General features: G+C 35.5%; 1 protein-coding gene across 5 annotated transcripts in view; it reads right to left on the bottom strand.

Annotated features, from left to right (window-relative positions):
* Nucleotides 1-11,432, bottom strand: part of GABRG2 (gamma-aminobutyric acid type A receptor subunit gamma2) — a 122,756-nt gene extending 111,324 nt beyond the window's left edge. For all 5 annotated transcript variants that reach the window (XM_059919607.1, XM_059919609.1, XM_059919608.1 and 2 more), the window contains exon 1: nucleotides 11,326-11,432. In XM_059919607.1, the coding sequence (XP_059775590.1) occupies nucleotides 11,326-11,432 (107 nt within the window). The remainder of the gene's footprint in view (nucleotides 1-11,325) is intronic.
* Between the last annotated feature and the right edge of the window lie 9,550 nt (nucleotides 11,433-20,982).

The raw sequence follows: 20,982 nt of genomic DNA, 5'->3' as shown, positions 1-20,982 counted from the left end.
CATGGGGAATGTAATATTAAATATACTTTCCCCATTTTTATCATAACTGATGTCCCAGAACTGAGAAAAATAAGTGAGAAGTGTTATATTCTCATTTAACACAAATGTGGTAGGCTGCCAAGAAGAGGCAGAACTTGCTAGAGAAGGCCAAAAACCAGTCCTGGGTTCTTTTTCCTTCACCCGCTTTGGGGCCGTAAAATAGAAGTTTAAGGATTCAATAAGAGAGCAGTTCTTGTGGAAAAAGTTTATTGGCCTAAGTGTAGAAAGAACTGTGCAGTTTCATATCCCCTCCTCACAGGGATACATGTTCCACCTCTACCTCAAGGCAACTGAAAAACAAAGTCAAGAAACCCACTCATCGATGTCTACCATTTAGGGGAGACTAACAGGGGTAACTGCTATCTCTACCCAAAGCAGAAAACTTGCATATCTGCTTCTTAATGCTGTTTGAACACAGGGTAGAGAGAGAATTCTTAGCAAAATCTGGCCTGTGATCTCTATAATTTAAGCAGTCCAAATGACTAATGTAGCCTGATTTTTTCCTGAAAAAGTCTAAAGGTGATAGGCTGGTTTGAACAATCCCAACAGTGAATCTGAGTGAGAAAAACACCTTCACTTTCTGAAGCTGACAAGCAATTTTCCTGAGTTTGTTTTTCATTCATTCATTCCTGCTGAGCTAAATGGATGCCAGAAAAACAGTCATGCTGAAATCATCTTGAAAATACTGTCTATTTGGCAAGAAAATGCTAGTAGAAAGTCAGGGTAGATGCATCTTTGGAGGGGAGCTGAGGGCCTGTCATAAAACATCAAGCCCCCATACAGCATGACCCATGTCAGGGAAGAGAGCAATTCTAAAGGTCCCCAGGAGGAGGAAGGAGGAAGAGGGTTAGCTCCATAGAATCCATCCAACCCCCCAGGAAAGAATGACTAAGCATGTAGGCATTTTTCACCCAGAAAGTACAATAAAATCTTTCCGCAAAGGTAACTGTCCTTCCTCCCTCCACTCTAATCTTGAAAAAGCCAAAAGCAGCATAATAAAAAGAGAAGAGGAGCCTAACCAAAAAATGAAGAAATAGTGTCAGGCAGGCAGCAGAAATCTTAGGTCAGGGCTGATCAGAGAAGAGAAAATAATTTAAAGTGAGTGAGAGTTTGAAGGATCAATTTAGATGAGACTTTAATACCTGAAAATGAGATCATTATAAACTCTAAAATGAAAGGAAAATTCATTGCTTTTACGTTAGGTATTGTCCAGGTGTGGGGAAGAGAGATTCAATAGATGACGTTTAAAGAGAATCATAATTTCTAGACCATAACTATCTAAATCCAGCATGTTCAATAAATCACTTACTGGAAAATTCAGGCATATTTTAAGTATCATTTCATAATAGAAGGCATACAATTAAAGATTTTTAAAATAATAATAACATTTAAACAGGGTTGTATTTCTGTTATCATTCACTTTCCACATTTTAGGGGTGAACATTACATACTACAATATACCAATATCAATTAAATGTCTTACAGATATAAAACAAATGGTGGTTATAGGGTTAAGGGACTTCCCAAAGATAATTTAGTTTATAAATTATACCATACACAAAAATAAACTCCAAATGGATTAAAGACCTAAATGTAAGACCAGATACTATAAAACTATTAGAGGAAAACATAGGCAGAACACTCTGACATAAATTGCAGCAATATCTTTTTCGATCCATCTCCTAGAGTAATGAAAATAAAAACAAAAATAAACAAATGGGACCTAATTAAACTCAAAAACTTTTACACAGCAAAGGAAACCACAAACAAAATGAAAAGACAACCTACAGAATGGGAGAAAATATTTGCTAATGATGTGACCGACAAGGGACTAATCTCTAAAATATACAAACAGCTCATGCCACTCAAAATCAAAAAAACAAACAACACAATAAAAAAAGTGGGCAGAAGACCTAAATAGACATTTCTCCAAAGAAGTCATACAGATGGCCAAGAGGCACATGAAAAATTCTCAACATCGCCAATTATTAGAGAAATGCAAATCAAAACTATCAATACAATGAGATATCACCTCACACCGGTCAGAATGGCCATCATCAAAAAGTCAACACACAATAAATGATCTAGAAGGTGTGGAGAAAAGGGACGCTTCCCACACTGTTGGTTGGAATGTAAATTGGTGCAGCCACTATGGAGAACGGTACAGAGGTTCCTAAAAACTAAAAACAGAACTACCTTATGATCTAGCAATCCCACTCTTGGGCATATATCTTGAAAAAACATGGTTTGAAAGAATATGTGCACCCCAGTGTTCATTGCAGCACTGTTTACAATATCCAAGACATGGAAGCAACTTAAATGTCCATTGACAGATGAAGACGATGTGGTACATATATACAATGGAATATTACTCAGCCATTAAAAAGAATGAAATCATGTTATTTATAGCAACATAGATGGACCTGGAGATTATCATACTAAGCAAAGTAAATCAGAGAGAGAAAGACAAACACCATATGCTATCACTTATATGCAGAATCTAAACAAAAATGATACAAATGAACTTATTTACAAAACAGAAACAGACTCACAGACTTCGAAAACAAAGTTATGGCTACCAGAGGGGGAAAGGTGGGTGGAGGGATAGATAGGGTGTTTGGGATTGACACATACACACTGCTATATTTAAAATAGATAACCAACAAGGACCTACTGCATGGCACAGGGAACTCTGCTCAATATTCTATAATAACCTAAACGGGAAAAGAATTTGAAGAAGAATAGATACTTATATATGTATAACTAAATCACTTTGCTGTACACCTAAAACTAACACAACATTGTTAATCAATGATACTCCAATATAAAATAAAATAAAAAGTAAAAAAATAAAATAATGAAAAATTTAGCTGGATGTAGAATAAACTATGTGTCTAAATTTTTATAATTTCTAATAACTTGATTAATAAAGTATGGGTTTATGAAGGTTATGAAGTAATTATTTAAATAATTTAAGTAGTTAATTTGTTGTGGAATTTAATGAAGAATAATCAATTTCAAATGTACACTTTTTTAAAATTCAAGAATTTTTTTCTGAAAATTATTAAGAATTAATTTTAAAATAAAGAATGCAGATTTTTCTTAATAAAGTTAAGTTAAAAGGAGGTAATTTAGTTAAATGATAATTTTTACCTGGAATCACTGAGATGTTGTTATTAACTTTAAAAATTATCACTTTAAATTTTCCCTCTAAGAAATACTAAGGAAAATTACTTTTCTATTAAAAACAGGAAATATCTGAATACTACCTCAGATTTAAAGTGTCTTGCTTGTTCTTTCTTTTGGAATAATTTAAGAAGAATATATATTTACTCAATCTCTCTAATATAATGGGAAAAGTATTCTTCTATGAGATTAAAAAGGGCATTATCCAAAGTTGCAGATTTGTGTGTATGTGTCTGAGTATAGGACACCTTGCTTTTAGAATGATGATTATTTGAAAGGAACTAAATACACACTTGCTAATTCTAAGAATAAGATGAAGGGGGATACTGGAAGACAATAGGTAAAATAGATTTTTTAAAAAACAGGTGATAATTTATTCACATATAATTACTAGCATCTATTCTCTTGCTGAAAGATTATAATTTATCAATATTGAAAAGTCATTGCGGGAGTTCCCTGGTGGCCTAACAGTTAGGATTCCAGGCTTTCACTGCAGTGGCCCGGGTTCAATCCCTGGTCGGGGAACTGAGATCCCGCAAGGTGCTGGGTCTCCTTCTGTACACATTTTTATAGGTCATACACAGTGCATTTTGCATGAAATTCTAAAATCCCCAAAATATTCACTGTATTTTTCTTATTGTATTATATCCAAGTCTGAAATTAACTGACGTTCACAACTAGTATTTATATTTAAGATGGTCATGTATTTTTTCCCCCTGTTTGATTGTAGTTGACTATTTATATTGGATTGACAAAGAATCAGAGAAGATGTCTCAGTTGGAGGTGGTGGTAGGAAAACAGATCTAATTTTATGCATATATAACTTGAAGACCTACTGGATGGGGGCGAGTGGAGCAAAAGCCCATCAACTGGCCATTGGTTAGTAAATTTAGTTTGTGTTAAAATAATGTCATAAATGACGTGTTACTTTATTTAATTATCCTTAATATAGTTCTTGTCTATTACATAATTTTTTAAATAGTAAAGAAAAATAGTTTTCAGAACATTAAAATTTTCACCACTTTTCTTCCCCGAAAATACCATTCACTTTTCAAGTGACAACCTCTTCAACCGAGGGCAAAAAATCCAGCAAAGACTATTATGGCCAAGAAAAGAATGTTGAAATATTAAAACTGACCAATTAGATGATTGTAGATCAGTTTCAGCTAGTTTGTGGATCTCACTCAGTTTCTCTAGCCTATGCTTTCATCAAGTTAGAAAGCTGATATATTCTCTCATAGCACCGTATGACTTTCCTGTGTAGCATTTACCTGAGTTAAAACTTAAAAATTATTTGCATATCGGTTTGATCATTGCCTGCCACCCCATGAGATTGCAAACTCCATGATGGCGGACATCAAGACTTTTGCCCCATAATTATATACCCAGTTCCTAGAACAGATCTGGCTGCAATACTATTCCTTTACTGAATTAAGAATTAATTCATTTCTACAGTTTATATCTAGAGTTTTTTCCCTCACTTATTGTATTTCAAATGTGTTTTCAAAAGCAGTTTATATAAAGGGACTGTTAACCTGCACAAAAGAACATAAATAAGAGTAAGTCATTTATTTCTTCCTACCAAGATAATATTGAAAAGTTATATTCAGTTTGTTTTGGCCATTTTATTTATATGCCTAAATAAATTACAGAACTTGATATTTATCTGTCTCACCACATAGACTTTGGTTCTACTACTATACTTGAGTTCATGGCAGGGTTTCAATTATTACAAAGGACCTTTGCTTAAAAAGCATTCTTTATTTTCCTCACTATTATGTTATTTGGTATTCAGATGGTTTTCTTTATGAATGGGTGGAGAATGTAATATCAGCGCTACTTACTTAGCATTTACATGGTACTTTATCTATAGAGTTCCATAATGATTTTTATAATAATATAGAATTATTACCATATTTTGCCCTCTTATTTCATAATACAGTGGGGATTAATATGATTTTGAGTTAAATTTTATTTTTACCCTAAGCCACAAATGTATAACTTAAAAGGAGGTTTTTATTTCCTTTTAAAATATGTGTATTCTCTAGAACATGGAAGAAATGAATAGCAAATAACTTTCCCAGAAAAGCAAACTGGAGAAGCCTTTTACACCTCAAAACAATCCAAGTATTTTCTTACTTTTACAAAGAAAAAGGGTGACTATTGTTGAGTGGTGTGGTGTATTGCACTAGGAATGTGGCTGGGGAAGTCTTAACCCTTGCTCTACAACCAACATTCAAGAAGACTTGGACGAGTCCCATAACTGCTCCATATCTCATTTTTAACAGCTATCAGAAAGGTAAAATGTTATGTTCCTCATCTAACTTACAAAGCTATAGAGAGAATAAAAGTGTGCATGAAAACATTCTCAGGAAAAAAAAATAAAGCCCTAATTTCTAGAAAGTGTAACTTTTTATTCCTCTAGAAATTAAAACTTAAGCACTTTGATATTAAGTTTTCACATGCCACAGTGAATCAAGCTGTTGTTCGTTTGACTGAGGTGATTAAAAATGTCAACTTTAAATATCTACATATTGAAGATAGAGATATCCAGATATTGAAACAGTAACATTATTTCTACTTTAATATTCAGTATGGTTGCCTCAATATAGAATTTCTGTAGGAAAACTATGGGACAACATTGAGCAAATTATCCTATAAATTTTCTCAGTGGAGGACAAAGTCTCTTCTTTGAAAATGGGATGACAAGCAGTAGTTAAATTTCTGGGTAATGACTGAATTGCAGATTAAACTATGCTTTATTTACACATAACCATCAAGAAAATATACTTTCTTAATGTATTTTTCCCCAGGGACTAAATAATATCATTTAACATGTTATTAAACTCATAAAACAACTGAAGAGTGGATTATTTCTAAGTATATCTGTTTAGAGCTTTCAATCAAAATTGTGAGGTAAATTTAAAAATGGAGTGACTGATGGGACCGAGGACCTCAAACCACACTACTATGTAGATTCAACATTTTAATTTATTCAGTGGGCTGATTGGATGTAAGGTATCTGTTCTAACTTCTATTATACGAAGGTGAAATCAGATAACTATAAAAACTAAAATTGATTGGTATCTTAATAATCTAGTCTAGTTACTACACTTATGAGCAAACAGTACTGATGAAATGAAACTGATCAAAAAATTCAGAAGGAATAAAACAAAACAGAAAACACAAAATAAAATTCAGAAGATCATTAGTGACACATCTAAAATATAATCAGTTAACATTATCTTGTATGTATATATACATTTTACAATATTTTTTCAGAGAACAACTCCAAATCATATTTTATTTATACAGAAAAAGTGTATTTAGCAAAAGATACACTGAGATCAGAGTGGCTATGGCCCAAGAGACAAGGGAGGGAGGTGCCTTCTGAGATCCTGCTATGGGACAAGGGGTCTGGGGCAAAGTGGTGGAAAGTACTGGGTTAGCGCTGAGTTGGGGGGGGAGGGGCGCTACAGAAGGGAGAAAGCTCCAGTTGCATCAACACTGTTGGCAGGTCATGCATGGAACTCACAGTGACTCGCTGCAAACTATGGTGGGGACGGGACGGGGGGGGGGGGGGGGGGGGCGGGTCCATTAGCGCTGCTGACTGGAGTGAGAACCATGTCCCGGTTCCTGGAAAGCACCCACCAAGGGACCCAGGAAGGAACCCCAGGATGGTAGGAAGTATATATAAATGTATACACCTATCATTATAGAACTCTATTTCTATCCACATACATAATTATCATTATTTGATGTTACTTCTAATTATCTGTTGCCTTTAAACAAGTCATTTAATCTCTCTGTAATATTGGTTTCCAAGTCTGTCGAATGTGGTTGACAACAACTATGTCGCAGATTTTAGTAAAAATTGTGTGTGTGTATATATACATGTTATGTATAATATAATTATATTTTATGCGTTTAAAATATAACTTTTGTATATGTTAATTAAAATCTATTATATTTTAATATTTATATATTTTAAAATTTTGATTCAGTGTATGTATATACATGACACAAATAGATTGGAAATCTGAAAATATTATATTGTGACTATCTGGTTTCTGACTTTGAAGGTGTCACACGGATCTCTTATAACCCAGTAGCAGAGGATGAATTCTTTCTTTCACATTTACCCGAATAGGTAATGTGCCCATCCCAAATGAAATCCTGAATTTTTTAATTGTTCTGATACCGGGGTGGTCAAACAATTCCTGAACTGCACTAATTATAACTTTTTACCAATCTTCTGTGATCACTGAACTCAGCAGAAGTACTTTGGATGACCATGTAGGGGAGGAAAAATAATTTTCCTTCTACTCTTCTAGGTTCTTGGTTGAGACATCCTTGTAATAAAAAGATTCACGAGAGGGAAAAAAAAAAAAACGAACAGAAAAGTAATAACATGTATGTTTCCTGTATACATGGGAGATACTCAGAAAGCTAAGTCCTTCAAATGGCCCAAGCCGTCATCTTAAATACCATCTCCAGCTAAAGACAAAAGAAGATGTTGGGAGTAGGGGAAGCCAGTTATGGGAGGTTATCAAGTAAAGCACAGTCAACAAGGGGATGGTTGTTAGGCAGATTTAAGTCCCTGCCTTCATCATTGGTAAGTTTCTAGGTATTTAGCCAAACTCTTCTTTCTGGTACAGGGAGGGAGACACCCTTAAAAATGGAGATTTCCATTATAAATGTGAATGCCTCTTAGGGTAACTTCCACTCAGTTTTAAGCTTCACCTGTATCTGCCGTTTCTTAAAAATAATCAGCCTTAAATAATCCTTATGCCAAAGAGGCATATTTTCGGTTGGCAAATTCTGCTCCCCTTCAACAAGTATATGTCATTCCAATAAAGCCTACTTGTACTTAAGCTGTGGAAAGTCTGTCTTGGAATGACTACGAAGTTATGACAGTGAGAAGTAGCCACAATCTTAGTCAAATAATATTTACAACAAAGATAAAGCCTCTAAAGTCAGTCTTAACATTCTTCCAATTTGAGCAGAAATACTTGATATGAAGCAAATTTTAAAATGTGGAGAACAGAGACCTCTATCACTAAATATTCTGTAATTCAATCATTTTGAGATTAGGTATTCTAAACTGAGTCTAGGATATCAGAGACACTGATGTAACAAATTTAAATTAAAAGCTAATTTTTAAATTCCTGCCTACAATCCAGATATTTTGTCTAGAGGGTAGTGGGCAGCTGGATCCTGGGAAACACTGGGTGATAAATATTTTTCTTTTTTTTTCCAGATAGATGTTTGCCTCAGGGCAGACTATTTGAAATGTTATATCTATAAGCAATTAAATATGCTGAGGAAGTGATTTCATTTTTCTTTTTCTAATAAAACCAAGTGGAGAATTTGGAAGGATAGTAAATAACAAGCTTGTATGGTTCAAGAATCATACAAGTTTAGCAAGTTTCCCAGACCATTTCTATGATAGCATTGTATATAAGATATGTGGCAGTTCAGATAGTTTTGAGTTTCAGAAATTAACTATCTCACATATAAGAAGAGATATTAGCTATTAACATCCTCACTCCAATGCTTCATATTCCTCTTTGTTTTACTTTTGTAGAGACACAATCTAATGAATTTAGTCATTTTCATGAGAGAGAAAAATATTCTTTGGAGTTATGTAAATGAAAAGTCATTTAAATGTTTCTTTTTTTTTCTTAATTTCCCTTCAAGTTTCTAGGTAGTTCTACTACTACTGTTTACCCAAAAAGCCTTTTTCAAACTGCTCCCAGAATCCCACATTTTTCTAGTCACTTGTCTTTCTTCAAGACCAGCTTCAGAGATCAAAGCTCCTATTTTCATCCAGCTCTATTCAGCCATTCAAATGGCTTTTTTTTTTAATGGGATTGCAGCAAACTGAAACTCTGATCACATTCTCTGCACCAAACTGCAATGACTCCATTCTCTGTTATTACTGAGAAAATGTGAATATCCTCCTATTGGAGAGTTTACATGGCACATAACTCCCATTATTTAGAGCTGTTTAAAAAGCTCATCTAAGCTACTATGATAAGAATTGAAAATTAAAATGTATCACTAAGTATTACTTTTTACATGATAGTTGGAAAAGAAAAGGTGGGACTGTTGCAATAAGAAGACATCTTAAATATGATAGCATTAGGAAAAATAATAAAATTGCACATTTTAGGTTAAAATAAGACCATTGGAGTAAAATATATAAAAATATTCTCATCTATTCATTTATAAAGTTCTTTACTAAGATGGATGTAAGTGTGTAAGAAGGAAAGACATATTTCCCTATGTCTTGACTAGATTTTAATCCACAGGTTTCATAAATGGTAAGAACATGAGAATGATATTTTCTATCAACAAGCAACTATAAATTCTCTAATGTCTGAAACAAATTAAGAGTTACATACAACATTAAATAGTAAAATATGTGTGCGAATTTTAATTAAAAGCACTGTTTTTCCAGTATTCCACTAAAATTACACATAAACCATTTCCAGTAAAAAGCCTTCTTCTGAGAAAACTACTTAATCTTACACTCTTAAAGAAAATATATTCTATTTTTATAGTAAAGGAGGAAGGTATGAAAAGTGCTGGTAGAATTAAGCAGGCCCCTCTCTCTGCTTGGAAACTCCAAAGACTCCAAAGAGAGACTTTCACTTCTTGTTTTGCTTGGGTCTCTTTTTTACTGAAATCTGTACTTCCCATTACCTACTCTAGAGAATGGAGGACCAGTGAAGTTAACTAGAAATTTCCAATAAAATAAAATAAACTTTTAACCCCCATCCCTTTTATCTCCCTTTGCTACAACTACTACATAAGAGTGTCAACTCCCAGGAAAACCTTAGGGCAATGGCTTGATTTCTTCTATAGCTAGTTTTTCTTTCTTTCTTTTTGAGCAGATTTGGGGTAATATTTTTAGAGCTTTATTTCAAAGTGACAGTATAGAAGAGTGCAAGTAATATAAGTACAATGGACCTCTGGAAATCCTGATGGTACATGTTGGGCAGGGGGGTTGTTTTGGTGGGTGGATAGATGATGAACTATATGTGAAGGGATAGTTCTTTGATACCTTTGGCGCAAGGAAGTTCAAAAAAATTTAGGTGCAAAACACTTAGCAACACACACCTGCTCAGGATTTTGGGAAATCCATCGCCCCCTTTCCCATCTTTTCTATTCAGTGCAACAAGGCTCTAAGACATTAATGCATAACTTCACAATTTTGGCATCACATTCACCTGGCTCAGCATATTTTTCAACACTGCAAAGCCAACTCTTTTCCAGACATATATCCCTCCATGCACTGATTAACTACATTCTCTACCCCATGCCCAGCAATGCCCCTCCTATGTCAAGGAGGGGTTAGGGATAATCAGAGCAGGGTCCCCAGACGTCACTAGTGCTCCTTGGCTCCATCGGCCTTCTCTCTATACTATGACGATGTCCTGTGTAGATGTAAAGTTGTCCCGTGGGGTTAGACAAGCCTCATTCCGTTTGGCCCCGGCAGGACTGCTGTCCCTGGTGCTGAACCCTGTTAGCCCACCAGGGAGTCTGCTGCCAAGTCAATGGGGCTGGATAGAAAACCTGGCTGGCTGATCTTAAAAATGCCCAGGTGCAGGAGCAAGCAATACTTTGGATACAGGAACAGAACCCATCCACACACACACACACACACACACACACAAACAAACACACATGTCTCCCGGGTGTGCGCCAGCACCCCATTTGCAGTTTTCTCCTCCAGACCCGCACCCAAACGCCTCCAACATGGCCTCAAATGCCGGCGTGTATCAGCAGAGCCCACCTAGACATCAGATTGCAGTCCTATCAAAATGCTACTCCCCAAACACAAAGTCTTTATGACGTTAGCTCTTCCATTCTAAAACAAATAAAGAAAATCCAATAAATTAATAAATAAATGAAAGTGACCTTTCTCTCTCCTCCCTCCTTTTTCCCGCCCCAAATATTCACATTCCCCTAAATTACAAAGCCCCAAATCCTATAAGAGTCTTTTAAATCTGGGTGGTCTCCCGAGTTCCTCTGTCCCCACCCCTTCCCCCAACCTCTCTGAAACAAAACGACGCCGAAAAGGGCATCTCTTACCCTGGGTAGAGCGATAGCAGGAGCAGAATCCACACCGTCATTTTCTGTGAAAATACAGGAGTCGAGTAGACTGAGCTTCCTGTGCTCCATATATTTGTCGAACTCATCGCTTTTTTTTTTTTCTCCCCTGCCTCTAGCCTCTAGGTTGCAGAAGAATCCCTCCCCTTTGTATTATTATTATGCTTATGAACTGATGGTGGCTCCCCCCACCTGCCTCTAGTAGGTCCCGTCACTGGGGAGCTGTATTGCTAGCAGCTTCGGGAATTAATATTCAGGGGGCAGAAATAAGATCAGCACAAACGCTTGCAGATACCATCAAAGCGTCAGCTCAGGGAGCAGCTTCCAAGTCCCGGGGAATAATATAATTGAGGCAGGGGGAGGGTACAGGGAGAGACGCACAGGAGACAAATAAGGGAAAGGGAAATGCACGCACACTCGTACACATACTCATGCCCTCACGCTCACACATACTCCGCCAGGTCCATCAATTGAGGTTTGTTTATTTGTTTGATTTGTTTTGATTTTTCTTTTAGAGGGCAGCAGGTGTGTGTGTGTGTGTGTGTGTGTGTGTGTGTGTGTGTGTGTGTGTGTATGTGTGTGTTTAAAAGAAATACTCGAGCCTCTGCGTGATTTAACTATCACGCAGATTAACTATGAGGTCAAAGTGGAAGCAATGCGCGCTGCTGCAGCAGGAATTAACACATGCGTGGTGTCTTTCCAGCACCTTTTAACCCTTTACTGCACACAAAAGTATGCAAGGACGGGCTTTCATGGGCACAAGAGGTGCTTTGGGAAGACCATATACTATATCACCAACGACAGAAGGTTTCTCTCTTCAGATCTGCCAAGAATCCTTATTTAAAATCATGCAATATTAGAAATCATGGTTACATTGTAGACGGAGGAGGAGCAGGCGGTGGGGGAGGATTGGCTGTTTCTCTGTAAATCATCCCGTAAGAAAACAGATTTGGTGAATTTTCAATTTTAATGAAGGGAGAACACATTGATAGAATTGCAAAGCAAGAAGAATCCACGATCCCCAGTATTCACTCCTTTCTCCGCTCTCCATCTGCAGTGAAAATGTACAAATACAAACTTCTTGAAGGTTGAAGAAAATAAATGCGTGAAAATAGCTGCCTGAGTAAAGTCTATAGACCACAAAATAGGGGGCTGCTCTTTGAAAGCAGGGTGGACAAAGGGGAAGGTCAAGAGGACATTAACAATATAAAGGGATTTCTGTTTGCTCTGTGGGATTTGACTTTTGTTATTGTTGCTCTGCTTGGTGACAAGTCTGTAAATTTCTGGGGTGGATGAGTGGTGTTAGCATGCTGCCTTCTTGCCTAGAATGTTACCATGGATACTGATACATGGGAGATATCCCTTTATGCCAACCTAGCTCATCCACCGCAGAGGAAATCCCATTCACTCATCATGGAGAAGAAAGTGGAGGAGTGTTTCAAGGTTCCTGCAAAATTGAGACCACAGCAAAGATGTTCATGTAGAAGTACAAGTGAAGAGCACCGATCAGACTCCTTCCTGGAACATAGCAGGGAGTCATTTCAAAACCAGTGCCTTTTCTACAAGAAAGTCTTCCAGGTAGGGAACTTGAGTAAGGAGTCCAGGAGGCACAGAAATAGAACATGGGATGAGTAGGTGCACACTTCATCTACAATCCTAAAATATACTTAAGGAAAGCAGAGAGAAGTACTGGTGGCTTCCTTGAGGCTGAGGAGACACATTCTGAAGCAAAAAAGCCCTAACAGATACGCCTGGAAACCTGCATGCCTTTAGAACTTAGGCAGTTATTTTATGGCGTTTGAACAAAATCCAGTTAAAACAACAACAGCATTCACGTGCAGTAGCCAACTGACTTCTTTTTTTGGTGATTAAATTAGAGGCAGAACAAATGCAAATCTGTTTTTTTGCAATTTTCTTATTCCTTACTGCACTGTGAGGAATTTTGGCCTTCCTTATATTTATAATTTTTTTTTTTTTTTTTTTTTTTTTTTTATACAGAAAGAGCCTAGGTTGTTAATAGGTGTATACTGTTGTGCTTTCAGTAAAGACATTCTCTCATATTTTTGTAGGCCAACGCTTACATGTTCCCATGCCTACAGAAACCAAGCAAGTGAGATAAGTGAAAGAAAAGGGCTAGTTGTGAAACAGTAAAGCGGTGGAAACCATGCACACTGGGGTGGCCATATCCCATCTGAATGGAGTTGCCACTGCTCTGTTCCAGGCAGTTGCCAGAGGAAATGGTAATACAACTGTGAGAAATGTCCTAATTTTTAAAATACAAAGGAGGCCAAACCCAACATATGTGCAAGGCCACTAGGTTGCAAATAAAAACTCATGTGACAATTCTGCCTTCTACCAAATACAACATTTCCAATTTTCCAATGTAAGTTTTTTTTCCCCCTTGAGTTTAGTGATAAGCATACTGAAGCTGTGAGAGTGAATGCTATCACGTTCACAAAGTAGTGATTCAAATTCTGATTCCTTATTGGTATCATAATGATCCCTGTAAATTATAATCTATTTCAATAATGGAATACCTCTCAGCAGATTAAGAGAATCCATAGAGGAAATTTTACTGTTTATAGTATCTGGGTACAATTTTAACTGTGCTATTCCTGGCTAGTAAGCTTCAGTTTTCCTCTGTGGAGCTTTCCTATCTGGCGGCTGCTCTCTGAAAAAATAGTATTTTAATAAATTTTCTAAGATTTTGCCACACATAGATTCACTGGTATTTGCAAGACACTTCATCTAGTAATTTCTTTTGGAATCATATTTTAGCTATATTTAATCTTGCCCATTTTTAAGAAGATATGTTGTGATACATATTTAAATTACCATTATTTGATAAATGTGATGTTCATATTTTCATTGCAAACAATATATGTGTATATATGCCTACATTTTATACTAATATTTTTAAATTATTAAAACGTAGAAAGATAAAAACTACCACCTGCAACCTCTTATTCAAACAAGCCATTGTCAGTATATTGGAGAATTGTTTGGCAGGTTAATTTTCTCTGAAGTTTACTTTTACTTTGATATTATATTATTATTATTACTATTACTATTATTATAATTACTACACACAGAAGTGAATTATAAGGTCAAAATTTGAATCAATTTGGTTGTTGACACCAAATCTCTTATCACTTGCAGAATTAAAATAACTTAGGTTAATGATGAAGTAGACTAACCATCCTGCAGATAATATTTATAACTGGTGGACAAAACATTAAATAAACAACTGTGTAAAGTACTAGGAAGTTACCAAAAGCAGGCTGAAAGTGGTGAAGATTTGACCATAAAAAGAGGAAACGGAATTGGATGAGATCTAGGATTATGAGGTTTTTCCCTGAGGACACTTAAAAAATGATCAAGTTCTCCTTATTTGCCTGGAACTTCCCTGGTTTTAGCTTGGAAAGTCCCCTATCCCAGGAAAACCCTCAATTGCAGAGGTACAGGATGGTTACAATTATCAGAAGGCAACAATCTTACTGATTTGAGGTTTCAGAGGAGAGTTGGAGCTGCCAGAGGAGCTCAAATTAAGGGGAGGGGGGAGGAATCATAGAAACAAAGTAACAACAGAAAGGTAAGACCTCAGATCTACATGCAGACTTTGTTTAGATATTTGTTTTTGAATGGAAAGAGCAGAAAGGCACCAAGAAGACTGCAAGAAAGCAAAAACTGAAAGACTGAAAAAGTTGAGCCAGTATTTCAGCTGCCATTCCCTGTAGGAGGTACTGAGTTTGGAGTTTTAAGGATTTGTTCTAAGCCAAAGGACAAAACTGAAACTAACCTGAAAACAGTAAAAAAATAATCTTACACAACATTAAAGTGATTTGTCAATAATTTAACTTCGGGACTTCCCTGGTGGCACAGTGGTTAAGAATCTGCCTGCCAATGCAGGGGGCACAGGTTCAAGCCCTGGTCTGGGAAGATCCCACCTGCCACAGAGCAACTAAGCCTGTGAGCCACAGCTACTGAGCCTGCACTCTAGAGCCCGCGAGCCACAACTACTGAAGCCCGAGTGCTTAGAGCCTGTGCTCCACAACAAGAGAAGCCACTGCAATGAGAAGCCTGTGCACCACAACGAAGAGTAGCCCCACTTGCTGCAACTAGAGGAAGCCCGGGCACAGCAACGAAGACCCAACGCAGCTAAAAATAAGAAGAAATAAAAGAAATAAATTTTTTAAAAAACTTTAACTCCTAGTAGAACAAAAATCAATATTCTTCAGAGGAGTATTATAATCAGAATGTTGGTAATATATAAAACATCTGATAACATGGTAAATAAAAAAAAAGTCATAAGACATACAAAGTACAAAACAGTGAGACATTTTTTTAAAAATTGCATTTAGTACAAACCAACCAAACCTGAGATGCAATGAGCAAATTAGGACATTCAATCAACTATTTTAAGTAGTTCAAGGACTTAAAACAAAACATGGCCATGATGCTTATATGGTCAATGAGTGTACAGTAGGGACTCTCAGAAGAGAAATGGAAACTATTTTTTAAAATAAAGCAAAATAGAAAATTCTAGAACTGAAATTTATAATGCCTAAAAGAAAAAAAATCATGCATGTTTTAATATCAGATTGGCAATTGAAGAATAACAGTAGAAGAAATGATTGGTAAACTTGAAAACACATCAACAAAAATTATCCAGTATGAAAACCACAGAGAAAAATATTGAAAAAAACGGAACTACTGGAAACTGTGAGACAATATGAAGCCTCCTGATAAAGTAGTATAGAAGAAGAAAGAGAGAATAAACATAAACATACTTAAAGTAATATTGGCCAAAAACTTTCCCAAAGTTTGTGAAAATATTCCATATAGATCCAAGAAGCTTAGTAGACCACAAGCAGGGTAAACACAATGAAAACTATACCTGGGAACTTCATAGTCACACACCTAAAATCTAAAGATTAAATGAAAATTTTGAAAGTAGCAAGAGAAAAAATGAAACATTACAATTGCTAGAGGTTAATATTACAATGATGGCTGACTAATCAAAAACAACTGAGGTCAGGAAACAGTGGATGATATCTTTAAAGTGCTGAAAATAAACTATACATAGAATTGTATATCCAGTAAATAGGTCCATCAGACGTGAAAGGAAAAAAAAGACATTTTCAAATAAAGGAAGGCTGAGAGAATTTGTCACCAGCAGAGATGAGATGAAAATAATGCTAAGGTAAATTCTTCAGGCTGAGGAAAGTGATGGCAGATGGGAACCCAGATCAATGGCAAGAGCCCTGAAAATGGGTAACATGTGAGGAAACTATATAGTTTTATATATATTTCTTTTAAGAAACACCTGACTTTTTAATGCAAAAATTATAACACTGCATTTTGGAGTTTATAACACATATATGTATAAAATACATGTCAACAACTGCACAAAGTATCCTAGAGTTGGGGTCAAATAAAATTATACTTTCGTAATTTCTTGTCTATTTCATGAAATGATATAGCAACTGTACACAGAGTTTGGTAAATTAAAGGTGAATATGATAACCTTTAAAGCACCACTAAAGGTAATATAAAAAGTTGTAGCTAAAAATCACTAGAAATTTTAAAATAAAATACCAAAAAATATTTTGTAAATGCAAAAGAAGGCAGAAAGTACCAGAGGGGAAAATAATGGGACAAGTCGAATGCGAATAGCAAAATGGTGGCAGAAAATAAGCATGAACACAAGGAGTACTACAAGAGATAAAGAGGTATTCTTTATGATGACGGAAAGATCAACTCATCAAGAAGACATAAAAATCATAATATTTTACACACCCAGTAATGGAGCTTCAAAATAAATAGAAGCAAAAACTGACAGAACAGGAAAAATAGACAAATTCCACAATCATAGTTGGAGACATTAAAAGTCCTCTGACTTAATATTTATAGAATAATATACCCAATAATTGCAGAGTAAAGTAAAAAAGGTACATCTTTTTCAACTGTTCATAAAATAAGCCTCAATAAATTTCAAAATTTTGAAAGCTTGTATATTTTCTAACTACAACAGATTTCAATTAGGAATCAAAAATGTAAAATATGTAGAAATGTTTCAAAAAGTTTGAAAATTGAACAAATAATACTTCTAAATAATATGTGAATCAAAGAAGAAACCACAAGAAAAGTTGGAAATGCTTCGAAATAAATGAAAATGCAACATAACATTTGTTTCGTGGAGCTAAAGAAAGTCTTAGAGGAAAATTTATGCCTGTAAATACATAGAATAAAGAAAACAGTGATCTAAACTTCTGACTTTAGAAGCTAGAAAAAAGAATAAAGAGTCCTATACATATATTCATTTGATTTTCAATAAAGGTGAGGCATTTTGAAGGGGAAGATGAATGTTTTAAAGTAATGATGTTGGAACAAAGGATTAAATTATTTTAAAGAATAACATGTGCCCTTTATTTTATGCCACATGCAAAAGCTAAAATTATTAATTTTAAGAAGAAAACAGAATATCTTTATCACTTTGGGGTAGGCAAAAATTTCTTAGAGAAGGTATAATGTATTAAATATAAAATATGACTGATAAATTGGTCTTCATAAAAACAAAAAATATCTGTTCATCAAAAGACTACTAAAAAATGAAAAGGCAAGTCACATACAGGGAGAAAATATTCACAATATAAGTGTCTTACAAAGGACTTGTATCCAGAATAAAGAACATAAAGAAATCTTACATCTTAATAGTGAAAATGCAAACAACCCAATAGAAAAAGGTCAAAGTACTTGAACAGACTCTATGAAAAAGTTATAAGTGTATCTAATAAGCACATGAAAAGTTTCTCACCATCAGAATTATTAAGAAAATTCAAATTGAAACCACAATGATATCTTTCACATGCACTGTAATGGCTAAAATCAGCAAAAGTGACAATACCAAATTTTTTGAGTCTACAGAAAAATCCTCATGCATTTCCTAGAAAGAATATTAAATGGTACAACTATTTGAAAAAGATTATGGCATTTTCTTTCAGTGTTAAACATTCACTTTCCATATGACCAAGACATTCTACTTCAAGATGTATATCAAAGAAAAATAAAAGTATGTTTACCCCAAAAAGCCCTGTATAAGAATTGTATAGGGCTTCCCTGGTGGCGCAGTGGTTGAGAATCTGCCTGCCAATGCAGGGGACGCGGGTTCGAGCCCTGGTCTGGGAAGATCCCACATGCCGCGGAGCGGCTGGGCCCGTGGGCCACAGCTACTGAGCCTGCGCGTCTGGAGCCTGTGCTCCGCAACAAGAGAGGCCGCGATAGTGAGAGGCCCGCGCACCGCGATGAAGAGTGGACCCCACTTGCCGCAACTAGAGAAAGCCCTCGCACAGAAACGAAGACCCAACACAGCGAAAAATAAATAATAAATAAATAATAAATAAAAATTAAAAAAAAAAAAAGAATTGTATAGACAAATTTGAAGCAATCCAAATATCATCAATAGAAGAATGGATAATCAGATTCCAGGGTATATTTAGAAAATGAAAAAACATATTATTCAGGAATAATCTAATGAATAATTTATTCACATATATATTAATATATATATACACACACACACACACACACACACATACATACATTCAACAACATGGTTGAATCTCAAAAGTGCTATGTTAAAAGAAGCCAGGCAAACACCAGTACATATTATATGATGCCATTTATATGACCTTCAGGGGAAGCAAAAGAAATCTATGTGATTAAAATCAGAACAAGGTTGCTTATAATGGTTGAGGCACAGGAGAAATTTCTGGGGTAAAGGAAGTATTCTTGATTAGGAAAGTTATTACACAGCCTTTACACTGATAAGACTCATAAAATTATGTACTTAAGATCAAATCATTTCACTGTCTATTCATTTCACCTTAATAAAGTTTCTATTGATAAACATTATCCTTATCAACAGCATAATCTGTGACAGGCAAAGTGCTGTGTGACAGGCCTTATTTGATCCTCATATAAAAACCAGAAGGCAGGTAATATTATTATCAAGTTTTTACACATGTGGAGATTAAAGTTTAGAGAGGCTAAATTACTTGTCCAAGATAACCCATAGTATCCACTTTATAGTCTACAGCAGAGCAGATTTTAAACCCAGACAGTCTGATCTAAGAAACTGATCTCTTAAGCATGGTTGTATACAGTTTTTCAATAACATGACTGTGGCAATAAATAATATAGTTACTAATTCACTTCCTTAATCATGAGCTATAATAAAACTTCAGAGGAAACATGATTTAATACAAAGATCATAGAGTCTGGAGTCAGAAATCTTAGTTCTGTCATTAACTCTATGACTTTAGGGAAATTACTTCATTTCTCTAGGTCTTATTTTCTCATCAATAAAGTGATGGATGATACAGGTGATATATAAGGATCTTTTCAGTTCTAAGCATTCAGTGACCTATAATTTGAATCGGATTTCCTTGGGAGTGAGGTGGGAGGAGATATCTACAGCTCCTTCAAATAAGTTAGCTTAACAGCATGACATTAATAGGGTCAATGTCCTTGTTATTGCACACTAAAATAAACTGGAAAAAAAAAAGTCTGACTCGGTCATCTCAATCTTAGTCTTCTTAAATCTTATGGGAGAGTTAAAAGTACCTCATTGCTCAGGATATTAGATGAGTCTGTCAGAGTCTATTTCTCCCGCTTTGAATTTGAGCTGACCTCAAATTCGCTTTGTCCACTGAAATGTACAAATAGGTCAGTTCTAAGTCTGGGCCTCAAAGAACCTCTTTATTTCCATCTTCATCCTCTTATAATGCTCCTGCCATCATGTAAGTACATCAGTTCTTCACGACAACAGAGTTACTTGTATACTTGTCAGATCCAATGCTCTCTCCCCAGCATCTAGAAGAGGGCCTGGTACATACTATAGGCTTATTGACTATTTGTTGAAATCTAAAAGTTGAGTCTTAGAAAGTATCCTCTGGAAACATTGTGTCAGTTTATATTTGCAACAAAAATGTATGAATGCCAATTTGGCCATTCTTTTTGAAGCCATTCTTTTGAAGATATGTGTATCTCCACACACACACACATATATATATATATATACACACACTTTTTTTTTTTTTTTTTGTCAAAAGTAAGGCCTGAAAAACTAAGGCATTCTCAACATTGACTCAGAATGGCACATGATATAAGAACTTAATCAATGCTGTGGATTATCTTGTAATGATTTTCAGATGTTCTAGGCAATCACGCCACAGTAAAAGACTTTTCTCAGGCTAATGTCTCTCACTGCTAAAGATATGCCTTCCAGGGACTTTCTTTTAGACTTTGGAGTCACAGGGGCATCATTTAGTGTGACCATTAGTGGCTGGCACTCTTGGGACAGAGAGGCCTGGAACCACTGTATGAATTTCCCCCTACGGGTTTCAGAATCCTTTCAAGTACCCAATAAAAGAGGATTTTAAACTGCAGGGGGGAAAAAAAGGACAAACGAAAATGACAGCAAATGATTATAGTGATAATTTATGGCATTCTTGGAATTCTTTTAATTTTGCTTTTTTGGGGTTCAGTTAAAAGGTGAATCAGTTCTTAAATGACTTATTTCATCTTTTAAAAAATTTAATTATAAAACACAAATATAAATAAAATCATTATTGTAGC

This window comes from Balaenoptera ricei, chromosome 3, assembly GCF_028023285.1.
Source record: "Balaenoptera ricei isolate mBalRic1 chromosome 3, mBalRic1.hap2, whole genome shotgun sequence".
NCBI classification, from domain to species: Eukaryota; Metazoa; Chordata; class Mammalia; order Artiodactyla; family Balaenopteridae; genus Balaenoptera; species Balaenoptera ricei.
The sequence above is the reverse complement of the archived record's forward strand: the minus strand, read 5'-3'. Positions and strand labels throughout refer to the sequence as shown.